General features: G+C 35.6%; 1 protein-coding gene across 1 annotated transcript; it reads left to right on the top strand.

Moving 5' to 3' along the window:
* Window positions 1-6,811: 6,811 nt before the first annotated feature.
* On the top strand, window positions 6,812-7,553 carry LOC140172400 (alpha-1A adrenergic receptor-like). Its single transcript, XM_072195549.1, has one exon. The coding sequence runs from the start codon at window positions 6,852-6,854 to the stop codon at window positions 7,551-7,553; it is 702 nt and encodes a 233-aa protein (XP_072051650.1). The 5' UTR covers window positions 6,812-6,851.
* The last annotated feature ends 10,671 nt before the right edge of the window (window positions 7,554-18,224 follow it).

Below are 18,224 nucleotides of genomic sequence, written 5' to 3'. Positions count from 1 at the left end.
AGCTCTCCTCCCCTTATCTTTCACTTCCAATGCTCTCTCCCATCTGTTTCTCTTTCTCCCGGCCCATACCCCCTTGCCCTCCCCCTCACACACACCCACCCCACACACTCTTCTCCCTCTATCTTCTACTTTTGCAGTAAAAATTGCTTCAGTAAAAGTCATTAGGTTATTAGAGGTTATAATGGCCTTCCATCGATTCTGTTACATGGGATTAAGTACATGTATCGATTTTGTTATAGCACCTATACAATTACAATAGTGGCCCCTTTTGTAATGTTGAATGCAAATATTTCGATGGTCTATATTTTTTCACAGATAAAATAGCCTAGGCTTATTCGATTTTGTAAACCACGTCTTTTAATGTAGATAACCATGCTCGATTTCTCTCCTCGTGAATATTGCACTGTGAAATTTAATTTTTTTTTTTGTATACTTAGAGTAGGTAACTTCAAACCAAATAATTTTCTTCTTCACACCACTTATAAGGATCTGAAACCAAAACCGAAACTGACTGACACAAATGTTCAGTTTTTAACAAAAGGTAGAAACAATGAATTCGATATCTTATGATTCAAGTGGTTAGGCAGGACAATAGGAAACCACGTGACCAAAACCAAAACTAAAACTAAAACTAAACATTTGAAATGAGGCCAAGTACTATCTTCAATAGATAGTACATGTGCTTCATACTGCCAAGCAAATTCTTGGTTGGACCGTCTTTTGATTGTAGTTAGCCTGATATAGATCTTGGTACCGCAAGACAGGGATTATACAGCTTACGGAATTAAGCTATCCATCAGTGAAGAAGTCTTGCCGATAGGCTAATTTCGTGAAAGTGTACATGGATATAAACCGGGGTCTGTACAATGTAGCCTTTTAGATTGAGGATTGCCAGCATTGCATGTGAGAAAGAAAAACGTAAATTTAAATGTTATACTGAATATATATAAAACAGAAATCGACACGAAGTACAATTGAGATACTGAAGCAGGGGATATGGCCAACTTAATATTCCTTTTTTAATACTTATTTTACATATAGCACGTATGCATATAGGCACTCCTTATTATCCAGCGGTTTCCAATTGCTTCACTAAGTTCTTCAAGAAGGTCGCCTTTTGATTTCTGCAGATGTAAAGTCTATATCTGAGCTTGAGATTCAGTTGTGAAGTACCCTCTTTTTGGTGAATGTTCTGTGCTCGACTTAGATGTATTTTTGAAGGTTGCGATATTCGTTTCACGTTACTGCACTTCATGCGAGGAAGGGGGGTAGCGTAAGTCATTGTGTTATTAGCTTAACATTTGACACACTTTGTACGTCATCTCCATGCGATTCAGCACTTGTGTCTCCCACGTACTCATTGCTATCTTCAGAAGATAGCAAATACGGTACGTAATATAGCCTTTGCTATAATTTGGTTAAATCATGAGTAGAAAAGACTGATCACCATAAAAATATGCATTAATTGCTTTCTTCAGTAATAGAATAATAATAATTCAATCTTCTATAGCGCATTACAAACAAATCTCAATGCGCTTTACAAAGCATACATAAAAGCATAAACACAAGGCAACAATATTTAAATATACAGCATTAAGATACGAACTAACATTTTAAAAATAACAAAGAAAATAAGTTGATGTATATTGCACAGTTACGTCAGAGGCGAGCAAAGGGGGACAGTAGATATCACACCGATCTCAGTGAGTGATTATCACAGCTATGTGTAATGATTGCTAGTTTGAGTAGAGAGCACATCGATCTCATAACGTGATTGGTTTGTTATCTTCAGTAGATAACAAACCTTTCTGATATATCCATATGCATTGATTGCTATCTTCAGTAGGTAGCAAACCTTTCTCATATATCCATATGCATTGATTGCTATCTTCAGTAGATAGCAAACCTTTCTCATATCCATATGCATCGATTGCTATCTTCAGTAGATATCAAACCTTTCTCATATCCAAATGCATTGATTGCTATCTTCAGTAGATAGCAAACCTTTCTCATATCCATATGCATTGATTGATATCTTCAGTAGGTACCAAACCTTTCTCATATCCATGTGCATTGATTGCTATCTTCAGTAGGTACCAAACCTTTCTCATATCCATGTGCATTGATTGCTATCTTCAGTAGATAGCAAACCTTTCTCATATCCATATGCATTGATTGCTATCTTCAGTAGATAGCAAACCTTTCTCATATCCATATGCATTGATTGCTATCTTCAGTAGATAGCAAACCTTTCTCATATCCATATGCACTGATTGCTATCTTCAGTAGATAGCAAACCTTTCTCATATCCATATGCATTGATTGCTATCTTCAGTAGATAGCAAACCTTTCTAATATTCATATGCATTGATTGCTATCTTCAGTAGATAGCAAACCTTTCTCATATCCATATACATTGATTGCTATCTTCAGTAGAGAGCAAACCTTTCTCATATTCATATGCACTGATTGCTATCTTCAGTATATAGCAAACCTTTCTCATATCCATATACATCGATTGCTATCTTCAGTAGATAGCAAACCTTTCTCATATCCATATGCATCGATTGCTATCTTCAGTAGATAGCAAACCTTTCTAATATCCATATGCATTGATTGCTATCTTCAGTAGATACCAAACCTTTCTCATATCCATGTGCATTGATTGCTATCTTCAGCATAGATAGCAAACCTTTCTCATACATCCATATGCATTGATTGCTATCTTCAGTAGATAGCAAACCTTTCTCATACATCCATATGCATTGATTGCTATCTTCAGTAGATAGCAAACCTTTCTCATATCAATATGCATTGATTGATATCTTCAGTAGATACCAAACCTTTCTAATATCCATACTGTAACGTTTCTGCCGGGCGAGAGGGGCTTGGTAGAAGGATGGATCACACAAGAAGAGAGACTGTCTTGACAACTAGGCTTTTCTGTTTGTCTGGTAGCTGTACTGTTATTATTTCTTCAGCATCATATCAGGGAGGGTCCCTAGAACCTGCATGTTGACCGCATGTGAGAGCCAAAGAATACTGCAGAGTGCGCTGACAGAGACGGTTAAGTTATTAGCCAGAGTGTGTTACTACCAATCAAGCCAGTACGTCGACTAGTGTAGTAAACATACTTCTCCTACCAATCAAGCCAGTAGGCGACTAGTGTAGTAAAAGTATATTCTGCCAGTACATCTGTACTATGGGCCGCCAGGCCCAAACTGAACACTGAACATGAGCAACTTGCCAGTATTTATACTATTTGGGTGGTGACGTGGCACGTGATCATTATGCTGACTTTGCACGATTAAGAGATCATTATGCTGATTTTGCACCATTACAGAGCATGCTAGTCACATGTTGATAAATGCAAGCTCATGGCTATCACATGTGGGTCAAGGTGGCTAGTAGTTCAACGCTCTGTTAAGGCTTGGAATTCAAGGAATGTAGCATGGTCACTCAGTTACTCAAGTCACGATCTGTGTAGGCCTATACCAAAATGTAGGGACGTTACAATATGCACTGATTGCTATCTTCAGTAGATATCACATATTTTTCATAGCCGTAGGATAGGACGATAATCGCGTCTCTCTCTATCTGAGCTTGATATGAAGTTATCAAATGCCCTCTTTATTGGTTGATGTACTGGGCTTGGCTTAGATGTACTTTTAAAGGTTGCAATATTTTCTTTTCACTTCACTTTACTTTATGTGAGGAGGGAGAGCGTCAGTCATTATGTAATCGGCGTGATATTGGACACATTTTGTACGTTATCTTCAGGTGATAGCCCATTTGTCCCATATGTATTCATCACTATATCCAGAAGATAGCAAATCTTCATTACGGCCATTTGCATTGGGACAATCTTAAGTAGAAAGTACACTTCTCTATAAACATATGAATGAATTAATTGCTATTTCCAGAAGGTAGCAAATCGATCTCATAGCTTTGTATAATGATTGCTATCTTCAGTAGATAGCAAACCTTTGCCATATCCATATGCATTGTTTGTTATTTTCAGTAAAGAGCACACATTCCAAATAGCCGTAAAATAGTAACGATAATCGCGCCTGTCATTATCTGAGCTTGATATGCAGTTATCAAATGCCCTCTTTTTTGGTTGATGTACTGTGCTTGGCTTTTTAAAGGTTGCACTTTTCTCTTCACTTCACTTTACTTTACTTCATATAAAGGAAGGAGGGAGAAGCGCTAGTTATTATGTAATTGGCGTGACAATTTGACACACTTTATAATTCATCCCCAGACCATGGGTGTATGTATTCATCCCTATCTTCAGAAGATAGCATACGAGTATCTTCAATAGCGATTAGGGCCATTTGCATTGGTACAATCTATAGTAGAAAGTACAGTTCTCCATAAACAGTACACAAAATATAGGCCAATATTGTTATTTCAACCGGAATTTTCACTAAATATTACGGGGATGACTAATTATAATTTATATACCAAGTTTAGAATCTATAGCCTTAGGACAACCAGTAGTTTTTACATAAAATCCCCAAATCAAGGATGAGTGCTAGTTAACACGTAGTTGAATGCGCATTCGTCCCCGCATACAACTCTCTGCGCAGCTGTGGACACTTTGTGGATTTAGTATAAAGCCGAATAACTGTAAATACCTGTTTTGAGAGATATATCGATGGTTTCAGAACATGCAAGCATTGCAAATAATTAGTGCACATTCACTTCTATAATATACATTTCAAATGAGTGCTCGTGAATGTTCTCAATTTTTAGAATGACCAATGGAATGGTACCAAGATTTCCAAACGCCGTTTACTCAGAACAGCAATTTTGCGTATTCGGCACCGACATTTATTTAAACAAAATATTCCAATAATATTGCAAAGAAACCATCTAGATGTTCGTTTAAAATGATTTATCTACAGATAACAGATTAGCATTTGCAATGCCTGTGCCCTCTAAGCGCACTCGAATTCAGCTGACGCCGGTACAGCGTTCAAGCCTATAACGACATCGCGCGAAGTATTTTTTGTGTACGCTCGCGCTGTTTGCGCTATTTTTGAGTTTGCTTACGCGGTACCTGACTTAGCGTCGATCCCCATGGGCAACATGACATGTTTCCACAGTATGGATTTAGCAAACCCAAAGATAGAGGAACGTAGAGGATTGTGGGTATAGTATCAATCGAAAAAACCTATAAAACGTCCTGACAGACGCAACCCCCTATTTAATTTAGATTACGCGACCAGATCATGCATACACAGACATGATGAATACATAAATGCACATAATAACCCCTGACATTCTATAATAAACACAATAAAAACACGTAGTTGAAGAAACTGCCTCATTATCTTAAAAACTGCTGTTAGTGGTACTGTTAATAAAATTTAAATAATGTTGTTTAAGAAAACACGCTAACTCTCAATGTTGGAACTTGCGCTGCCGCAAAATTTCATGACATCCAAAACAACATAGTACGAAGCAGTTGCGCCGTCTAATGATCAGCACAAAAGCTCAACATTTTTAGACCCCTTTTAAACTCGATTTACATTGATTCTATTATACTTTGTGTAAGGACTGACGCTGAATGTCTTCAACTTGATTATGGGGAGTTGTCTCTTGTTCGTAATTTTTTTTATGATATTCTTCTGCTGCTATTTATATCATGCTATGAAGGGACTTTCTCGTACAATTTGTATGCGTATGTCTCTGCACAATGCAATGCCTCGACCTACAAATAGTATGTGCTTTCTACTGAAGATAGCAATCAACGCAAAGCGGTAACATTATCATGTTTACAACTGGAGAGTTATAAACTAATTCAGCCCGCTGCAGGTGTGCTTTCTGCTGTCAAAATCTGATTAACCTTAAAAAAATTTTATACAGCACGTGACCTCCTTTTGAATTAGATTTTTCAATCTGCGCATCCGATGTAACGATGACAACAATATGTTGTGTTAACAAACAAAGTCTCTGAGAATGATCAGCAGAAAGGGCGCGCTACCAACGGAGCATAAACATGAATAAGGCCGAGGACTGTGCTCTCTGTTTTTGAAATCAGCTTAATACGCGACATTTTGCAATGTAATCACGTGGTCGTCGTTTCGTCAGTAAATAGTGCAGCAAATAAATTCAATGAGCAGCGGCGGTAAAGTTGCATCTCTTAATGGTTACATAAAGGAGGAATAATATTTCTTTTAACCATTCAAGATTTCGATTCAACACTGTTTTTGTTTTCATTTTCGTTCGCCTGAGAAATTTTGAATTATGAACGGATACTCTTTGCTACATAGTTTCATATTTTGCAAAGGAAATGAACTTCACAATAATTTTGATATTGGACTTGACGCAACTGACATACGTGACTCAGCTGCTGAAATTGTAACTTTACACATGTTGCAATTTCCTCCTGGATTTATCAAAGGTTAAGATGGTTCTTGTATTTTATACAACTAATTTAAAGCAACACTTCTTCGCTGAGTTCAACGCGTCGGTATAGTAAATTTGAATTTACTCACAGAAAACGCAAGATGGATAGGCTCAATAACGTGACTAATATCAGCCTTACCGTAGAAGAAGAAGATTTGTCATTTTTTCGTGTGTTTATTTTCGGGTTGCTCTTACCTTTATCCTTCTTCATTACTCTAGCTAATGGACTCGTCATCTTTAGTGTCTGCGAGTACCAATATTTAAGAGAGCAAGCCGTGTACTGGTTTCTTCGAAGCCTCGCATTTGCCGATTGTCTGGTCGGGATAGCCGTAGTCCCGATTTTTTATGTATCGATATTCGTGACAGAACTGAAAACTAATTTTCATTTCTGTTTGACTGTATGTTGCTTCGTCTTTACTTCATCAACAATTTCAATGCTTCATGTGCTTTTAATTGCAATAGATCGATATATCGCAATAATGTTTCCATTAAGATACATAAGTATCATTACTCCCAACACTATTACAACACTAACAATATCAACCTGGGCTTTGGCGTTATTTTGTGGTCTATTGCCGACATTCGGATGGCGTAAACCAGCCGAAGATTTGGAGTACTGCAACGCGGATCAAGTGGTTCCGTTTAGTTATTACGCATTCTTTTTCTTAGTCTCATTCCTGATTCCGTTGGGGATGACGCTGGGATTTTACTGGAAGATCATCGTTATCGCACGTTCGCAAGTAAGACGCATTGGAGAAATGCGTATTTTTGTTACAAGACGCAGAGTCATCCGCGATGGTGACGATACCCCGGTAGGTGATTCGCCAAGGAACTTGGAATTAGACATCAATCCTGAAATGAATTCATCCGATAATCGGAATAGTTCTGTAGCCATTGTGAAAGCGGTTAAGACAGCCGCTATTGTCTCAGGGGTTTTTGTCATTTGTTGGTTACCCAGTTTTGCATTTCGTTTTGTGATGGAATATTTAAACTATAATAGTGACGAAACAATTCGAGCACCGTTATTTGAAGCCTTCACTAATTTTCTGGCTTTCGCAAACTCAGCAGCGAATCCTATTGTGTATTCTTTTCGTTATCGTGATTTTAGAGGAATTCTGAAGAAAATATTTAAATAGTGACTATTTTGACTTCTCTTCAATTAAGTATAATGTGAAACTAAATATCTGATATTGTGGAACAATATTTCCCAAATACAAATGTTGCATTTTATTTGTTTTGATATCAATATTAGCCCTGTGTTTAAATTCAGTGTGTATACTTATTGTGCTTATATTGAAAAACATTATATACCGTATGGTTCGAGTTAAGTCGTATCAATTTTGTTCTTTGATTATTTAATAGACAACCTTTGTCACGCTTTGTAAAAATACATTTTGTAAAAGCTATTCCATTAACTTTGCCATGTTTGTGGAATCGGCAGTAACTGTAAAACAATGTTTCTTAAGGTCTCCGTATACAACGTTGTATAATATGACATGATCTGATCCAATCAGATACAACGTTGTATAATATGACATGATCTGAACCAATCAGATACAACGTTGTATAATATGACGTGATCTGATCCAATTAGATACAACGTTGTATAATATGACGTGATCTGATCCAATCAGATACAACGTTGTATAATGACATGATCTGATCCAATCGGATACAACGTTGTATAATATGACGTGATCTGATCCAATCAGATACAACGTTGTATAATATGACATGATCTGATCCAATCGGATACAACGTTGTATAATATGACGTGATCTGATCCAATCAGATACAACGTTGTATAAAATGACGTGATCTGATCCAATCAGATACAACGTTGTATAATATGACGTGATCTGATCAAATCAGATACAACGTTGTATAATGACATGATCTGATCCAATCGGATACAACGTTGTATAATATGACGTGATCTGATCCAATCAGATACAACGTTGTATAATATGACATGATCTGATCCAATCAGATACAACGCTGTATAATATGACGTGATCTGATCCAATTAGATACAACGTTGTATAATGACATGATCTGATCCAATCAGATACAACGTTGTATAATATGACATGATCTGATCCAATCAGATACAACGTTGTATAATGTGACATGATCTGAACCAATCAGATACAACGTTGTATAATATGACATGATCTGATCCAATTAGATACAACGTTGTATAATATGACATGATCTGAACCAATCAGATACAACGTTGTATAATGTGACGTGATCTAATCCAATCAGATACAACGTTGTATAATATGACATGATCTGATCCAATCAGATACAACGTTGTATAATGTGACGTGATCTATTCCAATCAGATACAACGTTGTATAATATGACGTGATCTGATCCAATCAGATACAATGTTGTATAATATGACGTGATCTGATCCAATCAGATACAACGTTGTATAATATGACGTGATCTGATCCAATCAGGTACAACGTTGTATAAAATGACGTGATCTGATCCAATCAGATACAACGTTGTATAAAATGACGTGATCTGATCCAATCAGATACAACGTTGTATAATGTGACGTGATCTGATCCAATCAGATACAACGTTGTATAATATGACATGATCTGATCCAATCAGATACAACGTTGTATAATATGACGTGATCTGATCCAATCAGATACAACGTTGTATAAAATGACGTGATCTGATCCAATCAGATACAACGTTGTATAATGTGACGTGATCTGATCCAATCAGATACAACGTTGTATAATATGACATGATCTGATCCAATCAGGTACAACGTTGTATAAAATGACGTGATCTGATCCAATCAGATACAACGTTGTATAAAATGACGTGATCTGATCCAATCAGATACAACGTTGTATAATGTGACGTGATCTGATCCAATCAGATACAACGTTGTATAATATGACATGATCTGATCCAATCAGATACAACGTTGTATAAAATGACGTGATCTGATCCAATCAGATACAACGTTGTATAATATGACGTGATCTGATTCAATCAGATACAACGTTGTATAATATGACGTGATCTGATCCAATCAGATACAACGTTGTATAATATGACGTGATCTGATCCAATCAGATACAACGTTGTATAAAATGACGTGATCTGATCCAATCAGATACAACGTTGTATAATATGACGTGATCTGATTCAATCAGATACAACGTTGTATAATATGACATGATCTGATCCAATCAGATACAACGTTGTATAAAATGACGTGATCTAATCCAATCAGATACAACGTTGTATAATGTGATGTGATCTAATCCAATCAGATACAACGTTGTATAATATGACGTGATCTGATCCAATCAGATACAACGTTGTATAATATGACGTGATCTGATCCAATCAGATACAACGTTGTATAAAATGACGTGATCTGATCCAATCAGGCTAAAGTCGGCAATAAGGAAATTGAGACATAGGTAAAAGAATATTCACGTACAAAAAGCTGACAACTTTGCAACCAAGCATCATTTGAAATTGGGGTTGGAAGATACCTTCCCCTAAATAACAGCTAATAACAGTATTACGAACCTTCAGCATCCATGGTTCGACGTAGAGAGTCTTTCCTATTCAGAGGAAATATTGCAATTACACACCTTATTGCCTTTTAACAATAACCAATGACACTAGCACGTAATTCCAGTCAAGCACAAATCTTTAATCCTATTGTTGAAGAGGATAATAAGCTTATACTTATGTATAGCATTAGTAAAAAGCTTAAGTCTTTGTTTGCTTTGGCTAAATCCTGTTCAAGTGGTGGGCTAACCAACAATTGACAATGAGAGGACTTTCCTGAACCTCGTTCAGTTGGGGATGATTTGAAGTGACCGCCAATTGTGACCATTTGATATTTAATACCAGCAATGTGGAAAAAGAAGAAGAAAAAGTGCCAAAATAATGTACCCTTTTACGGAAGGAGCAAAGTTTAAATGTCAGGTTATTATTTCCCAGTCTTTAAAAAAAATTGCAGGCAGTGGTGGGAATCGATCTCGGTACCTCCCGGTTAAAAAGCACTGTGCAAAACCACTAAGCCAACTAAATATCTGTTGCGAGATGCTTGACATTAATCTTTGATATTGCTTAATGGAACAAATCGCGGAATTACATTAGTAATAAAAGAAGTATATAGATTCTTATTTAGCGGTCAAATTGGATAAAAGGAAATATTTGTCCCTGCTCTAAAGAAAATATAGGTTAGAAAATTATCAAATAAATTTAAATTAAAAATTGAGATTTTATATTTCTTTCTTTCACGAGGTGGCATTATCACAGACAAACACTGTATAACCTAAAAACTCGACCCTAATCACTACATGCTGTCATAGCTCAATGGTAGAGCATCAGACTGCTAATGTCAATATCGTTGGTTCGAGTCCTCCTGCCAGCAATGGTTATATTTATTATTTTAATGCTACGCTACAATTTGTTCAATTTTTTTCGTTTATTTATTTATTTATTTATTTATTTATTTATTTATTTATTTAATTATTTGAAAGAGGTATTTGAGCAATTGAAATGTTGATTTTATAATCCTATGGGGTTATTTTGAACCCCACCCCTCCCAAATTGCCAAACGCACAACACCTATGATTTTGCATCATACATGTCATCATCATAAAAAAAAAATTCTATGTATACCTGACGCCGGCAACTAGATTACTATACAAAAAAATAGTATCACATCTTTCCTGCTCAATCAATATATTATAATACTTGCAAATAGATCATAGTTTACTAATCTAATCCTGTAATATAGACCTGTTATATCACCTGTAATATAGGTGATCATTGTTTATGGTTTGTTATTGTAGAGATTAGTGTCCGATCTCTGTAATGTAATGTAAATGAAGCATATTGATATGCAGGAAGAATCGATCAGGGCGCTATCTATTAGGGAAAGATAAACACTATTCAAAATATCAATAGACAAGAAGAAAGGGATGTAGAGATTTGTAATTGAGTCATGCATGATTTAACAGAAGGTTCTTTCCAAAACCCAAACGTAATGTACCAGGTACTTAAGAATGTTAATATCAGTAAGCTTAGGTACTAAGCAATTTAATATTGTAACATCCCAATTGTCAAATTGTGTGACTTTGGTTTGAGTCGATCAGATCGTGCCACATAATGATATAAGTACGCGGCTCATAATTCGACATTAAATTGTGACGCTTTTGGGGGATTTTGCAATCAAGAATACTGTTTTGGGCGTTTTCTATAATGAAATCGATATTTCGATAATGAAATCGATATTTCGATAATGAAATCGATATTTCTATAATGAAATCGATATTTCGATGTGGTAACAAATATGCATTTGTTATTCTTGTGACAAGACGGATAGTTAGACACGCATTTTACTGTAATCAAAGCATTTTTCATTTTGACCCATGTATTATAAATTTACCCCTTCGGGCTAGCCCACACTTTTGGGAGGTGCAAAGGAGCTGATTTTATTTTAATTATCTCAAAGAATCAATATCAACCCTCAATGTTTCTTCTGCTCTCATCACGGTCACGAAAACCCTAAATACTATGGCCCTACTATCATCATTATACTCACAGGAATCTTTGGAGTTTATATGTACCCTGAAAATTTTGTGTTCAATTTATAATAGGGCAATTTAAAGTATACATTACAAAATATTCAAAAAATGTTTTGCGTTAGCTCAAAAAGCAGTCGAGGACAACCAAACAAATTTTAAGGGAGGTGGAAGCTTACTTCAGGACTATTATGACTATTACATAGTGCAGTCTTTAAAGGTATTCATAATGAGATAACACTTAATAAACACTAAAACGCGTTTATATTCATATTCTACACGTAAAATTATAGGAGGCGTTGCATACGATTATCACAATAACACGTTTATAGAAGGATTTATTGATGGACCAGTAACACTTTAACATGTTTATATCGGTGATATAAACGTGTTGGAGTGTTTATATTTTTACACCAAACCTCTATAAACGTGTTATGGTGTTAATCGTATGCAACGCCTCCTACGTGTAAAATATAAAAAATAAACGTGTTTTAGTGTTTATTAAGCAGTCAAGTTAGTTCAATCGATAAGGCGTTCGACTACGGTGCGAGAGGTTGCGGGTTCGAACTCTGGCGGTGCCTAGTACGCTCTCGTGGAAAAATTGCGTTAGCTTGAAATTCCCCTGGATAAGGAAGTTACTGCTAATTTGTCTCGTTGTAACCCGTACGAAACTCGGGGAGCTGATCCTGGTTGCGAAGGTTATTTGTGGAATGTCTAGTGTGTGCGCTCTTGAAGCAACAAAGTCCCTGATTTGTTGTTTAATGGTTCATGGAATGATGTGGGGCCGTAGTGGTCAGCGATAACCTGCAAAGTGTGCTGAGTCTTGTGGATCAATGTCTAGACATTGTGCCTGTGTGTAACGACGCATAACGTAACAAATTGTTATGTTATGCGTTCAAAACCGTTTGGCACTAAGAAAAAGGGACAACTTTTTGTCTGCTCGACGCATAATGTAACAAAAAATTAAAATGATCAGAAATGATAAATACTTGAAAGATTATATTTAATGTCCTCCCTCCCTCTGTCCACACCAAATTTGTCCCCCGAAATAAAAAATTTCAAAAATGACAAATACTAGTACTTGAAAGATTTTATGTTTAATGTCCTCCATCCCTCTGTTCAAGTCAAAACTCGGCCCATGCTATCTCGTCTACACAAAATTTGTCCCCCGAGATAAAATTTTCAAAAATGACAAATACTTTTGTGCTTTCGAGTTTTGAGCTCTACATGTATAAATTTCTTTTATCCGGATTTTTTTGCACGAATCGACTTGACTTGACCTCCGGTTTATATTTATCGAAGAATCAAAAAGATTCGAGTGGGTCTAACTTTTTGTTACGTTATGCGTTTTGGAGTTGTTTTTCAGTTGTTTTTACAGGATATATTGACGTGGGTGGTTATTTTTTATCAGTCTGCTCTCAAAGGACAACATGAAGTATGTACGAGTAAATAACACTTCAGATAATACCTTTTAACTGTTATATATACTTATACTCCTGCAATGAATAAACAGGAAACTGTGTTTTCATCGTGTCAAAAGAGACAAGAAATAACAAAACTAAGAAGTGTTGTTATTTCTTGTCCCCAGGGACCTGTTCGAGCAAGATAGTCCAATTCACAAACCTTGCTCATCGTACTTTCGTTGGACAGTAAAATATAATTACTTGAGCTGTTTTATGAAAAAAACATATCAGCTATAAATATCCAATACATTTATGGGGCAGAAAATAGGTAATGCAATCAATTTTGTACAGACTATTAAATATACAGATATGTGACTTTCTTTCTAATTCGGAGTATTGTATTGTACAATGAGACGCGTAAGATGCACTATTAACTAGATACATAGTACTTTTTTCCAAATGTGATTAAATTACAATTTTTGACACATTTTGTTTTGATAATTCTGTATTTGACACATTTGCGATCATTTTGTCTTGTGAATGCTGATTCTTTATACAAAAGGTCTGAGATAAAAATGGGGCAAAATATAATTAGATAAGGAATAAATTAGTAGATAAGATAAATGATGATGATGACGACGACGATGACGATTGCGATGATGACGACGATGAAGACGATGAAGACGATGACGATGAAGACGATGATGAAGACGATGAAGACGATGACGATGATGAAGACGATGACAATGATGAAGACGATGACGATGATGAAGACGATGACGATGATGGAGACGACGAAGACGATGACGATGATGAAGACGATGACGATGATGAAGACGATGACGATGATGAAGACGATGAAAACGATGACGATGATGAAGACGATGACGATGATGAAAACGATGATGAAGACGATGACGATGATAAAGATGATGACGATGAAGAAGACGATGACAATGATGAAGACGATGGTGATGATAACGACTACGACAAATACGACAATGACGATTACGATGATGACGATGATGAAGACGATGATGATGATGATACTCAATTCTGTCTAAAATTATATAATCTGATCTTGTTTCATCTCTACGAAGGCAGTTTGGTCAAAGTATGATTATAATTCTATCAGCTACCTACCATGTCTACTGAAGATAACCTAGCATGTTAACACGCATTGTTTATACATGTAGTGCAATGCCTTCGAAATAGAACTCAAACCTTGATACCTCGATCGATTTAAAACAAAGAATGTGTCATCTTCTTAAGATTAGATTAGCAACTATTTTAAGCTGTTGCGATTTGGTAGTTCACAGCATCTTGCGAATGTTAGTGAGCTTTGGCGAAAATTGCATTGATCATTTCATAGCAAGTGTGTAGAAGAATTCAAATATCACATAATACTTGTTAGGGCTTTGTGGTTCTTGAATAATGTTGTAAAGAGGGCTGAAACAACAACACTTTTGTAAAACGTACATAACTCATTAACATCAATAAATGAAGCAAGTTTTCAATGTATATGATTTGTAGAATCAACTTTTGCAAAGTTACATCAAAGTGTTATCAAAGTTTCAATAATATATTGATTTTGATAATGAAAATCGATTTTTTTTTGGCTGCTTCGACCAACAATACCTCGTGTACCCTTAACAAACGCTTTTTTTGGACAAATTATACACAAAATGTAATATGAACCAGGGCGAGCCTATTTATTATACAGAATTTGCCGCGGCTTCATAAATCAAATCGGGATGAGTTCCCGCATTTGTTGAACTCTTTTATGACTCTTTTTTTTCTATAAGCATGTTAAAATTTGAAACTTATAATTATACTTCTTGTCGTAATTGAATTTTCACGGAATTAGCTAAAATTATAATACATGTAGCTTGTACATAAGATTTCAATATACAAAATGCCTTTTTTTTATAATTATTAATATTCACTTCAATATATTTATATTTATAGGAAAAACGTATTGTTTTGAGACCCAGGCGTGTCTCCATGGAGATAGCATTATTGTAAGTGGAACAACGAGGCGGCACGATGATGCTATCTCACATGATATACCTGAATATGTGACGTGTCATGTCAAAAGGAGACACTTTTGGGCAGGATCGTAAATGGAGAAATAGCCAAAAAATATGACCGGGGTGATTTTTTCACAGTTTGGGTTTATTGCAAATTTGTGATGTTATTAATGTTAAAAATATTGTCTGATAGTATCAGACCGGAATATAATTGGCATCTTGTATTTTTTGAGACATTTTTGCAAGGTAATTCCTGTTCTCAACATTGTCAATAATATTTTTAAAAGGCCGATATCTCAATTTCCAATTTTTTAATATCATAACTTACGAACTAAATATCTTCTCTTAGGAATGTCCGATTTCATTGGGGAAAACGGCGTTCTGGACAAAATATCTCTATATTTAAGATATGTAAAAACCTCAAAATTTATAACCTGCCCAAAAGTGTCTCCTTTTGACATGACACGTCACATATATCAGCTCATCAATAAAGATTTTATCTACAAAATGTTTTAAGAGTAGGGCCTATTGAATATTCATAATTTATATTCTATGATATCGTTATGAATACGGCAGACGGCCGAATCCGGATTCGTCATTTGGTAAATTTATTTTCCGAATGCATTACATTTGAATTAGAGAACAAGGGATCAATGCTATATCTAAAGAGGGCAGCATATCGATTTTTTAACGGTTGCCGTCGGTGACCGTACTGTGATGCACCGTCAGCTAACCTTGTATGCCGCCCTCTTTTGATTACTTATTTATGTTGTTATCATCTGGTCTCCGTTAAAAAAATGATATGCTGCCCTCTATCATGTACAGCATTGATCCCTTGTTCTCTAATTCAAATGTAATGCATTCGTAAAATAAATTTACCAAAAGACGAATCCGGATTCGGCCGTCTGCCGTATTCATAACGATATGATCGACTTTAATATACAAATGCTCGTAAATAAGATTTTAAAGCACGAAATATTTTTTACATTTTTGAATTTTCATTATATACTTGAATATATTTGTGTTGTATGATTATAATAAAGTAACACGGTTTATCTGACTGGGATGTCACACATTAAAACTTTAAGTAGTTGTAAGGGGGATTTGCCATTTGGTCTAATAACATTTCGTTTAATACCCATTTCGTCAAAACTGAATCCCATCACATCAATTCAAAGCTACACCCTTTTTTGAAATACTGGTTACCAGCGACTTCAAATAAATTGACAATAAGAGAAGGTGACCCGATATATTTGGAAAATCGAATTCTTTAAAACTTACGTATAGACGAATCCAATTTCACGCATTCCTGCTCCTCAATGGCAGCCATTAGCCGCGACGGGTACCCAACTATCCCACCTAAAATGTGGGATGATGCGGCATTGAAGGGTATTATATCACCCGTGTAACACGTAGACAAAAGAATGATGACAGTTTACAACACAAAAGAACCTAACATCGAATTTTAAGCGGGTTTAATCCACCCAATTGGGTACTCACAATACCTGTTTGGTGCATGCGGGTACCCAAATATGGCCGACCAAATCCTGACCATGACTTGGCTCGTTGTATTCGTCTATAACACAAAATGTCCCTTTCAAGCATTCATGCAAAAAGAACACGGGAATGTTTCTTGTAAATGTGACTAATTTATGGAATTACTGACATTTATACGATGATACTGGTAGTCTACAGTGTCTTTAGTAATGATAATCATCATGATCATGTAATAATTATATTGATATCAAATGAAAGATACCATTTTTCTCATTAGCATAATTATTTAAATTAGGAGTTACAAATCGATATCGAATTAGTCTCAAACGTGGTATACCACTTCTTCGGGAAATATACCTATTTGGAACGCGTAATTTCAATATGTTAATGAGCAAAATATAATGAGCTTTCATCTGATACCAAAATGTGTATTTTGATGGGGGACTAAGTGGGGGATGAGGCTGTCAATCGGGTCACCCACCTTTAAGGCTTCATTAATTCAAATGTTTGTCTCAAAAGCTCCTCTGATGTTGCAAATCTAATGAGGAATGTGGTGTTTTTGGGATAATTTTGGCTATTGACAAAGTTGAACATTTTTGTAAATTTAATATCGTCTGATTTTGATGTATGGAATTATGTATTTATTTGATATGAAAATAAAATGATGAATGAATGAATACATCTGCTGAAATGACTCATTTTTACGATCTGCGCAAGCTGATTACGCATCTTCAACGTACCAAGTTAAGAAAACTCGATTTTGTCAGTTTTTTGTTTTCAAGGCACAGACTGGAAGTTCAAGACACAGATAGGAGCTTACCATATTCTTTCAAAACATATATTCAACTGCAAGTCAATCAATAGGTTTTACATAATACCAAAAATAACGGGATATATTCAAGGATTTGAGATAATGATCAATTGAGTATCAAAAGAATATACACCACCATACATTTAGTCAAGTGGCGGTCACTAGCTCAATTCATCTCAATGCAACCCAGGATCTGTGCTTGAGGAATATACCTATTGTCACTTGAGTTTTCAATTCTATACAGACATTGAGCGTGTTTATAGTGAATATACCGCATTTTGAGCATACCGTATCTACCAAAAAACGTTTCAAAACGTAAAAAGCGGCCAAAGTTTAAAAAATCTTTCCTGTGTGGCTTTTCACCCTTTTTTAAACTTGGTCCCATTTAGTAAAGTAGTAATAACATGAAGAATGAGTCCTAATTTTTACATGCAACAATGTGCTCTTATAGGTTTAAGACTGTTCGAAAGCGGTGCAATAT

Source organism: Amphiura filiformis, chromosome 16 (genome assembly GCF_039555335.1).
Source record: "Amphiura filiformis chromosome 16, Afil_fr2py, whole genome shotgun sequence".
Taxonomy (NCBI): Eukaryota; Metazoa; Echinodermata; class Ophiuroidea; order Amphilepidida; family Amphiuridae; genus Amphiura; species Amphiura filiformis.
This window is presented reverse-complemented; position numbering and strand designations above follow the sequence as displayed.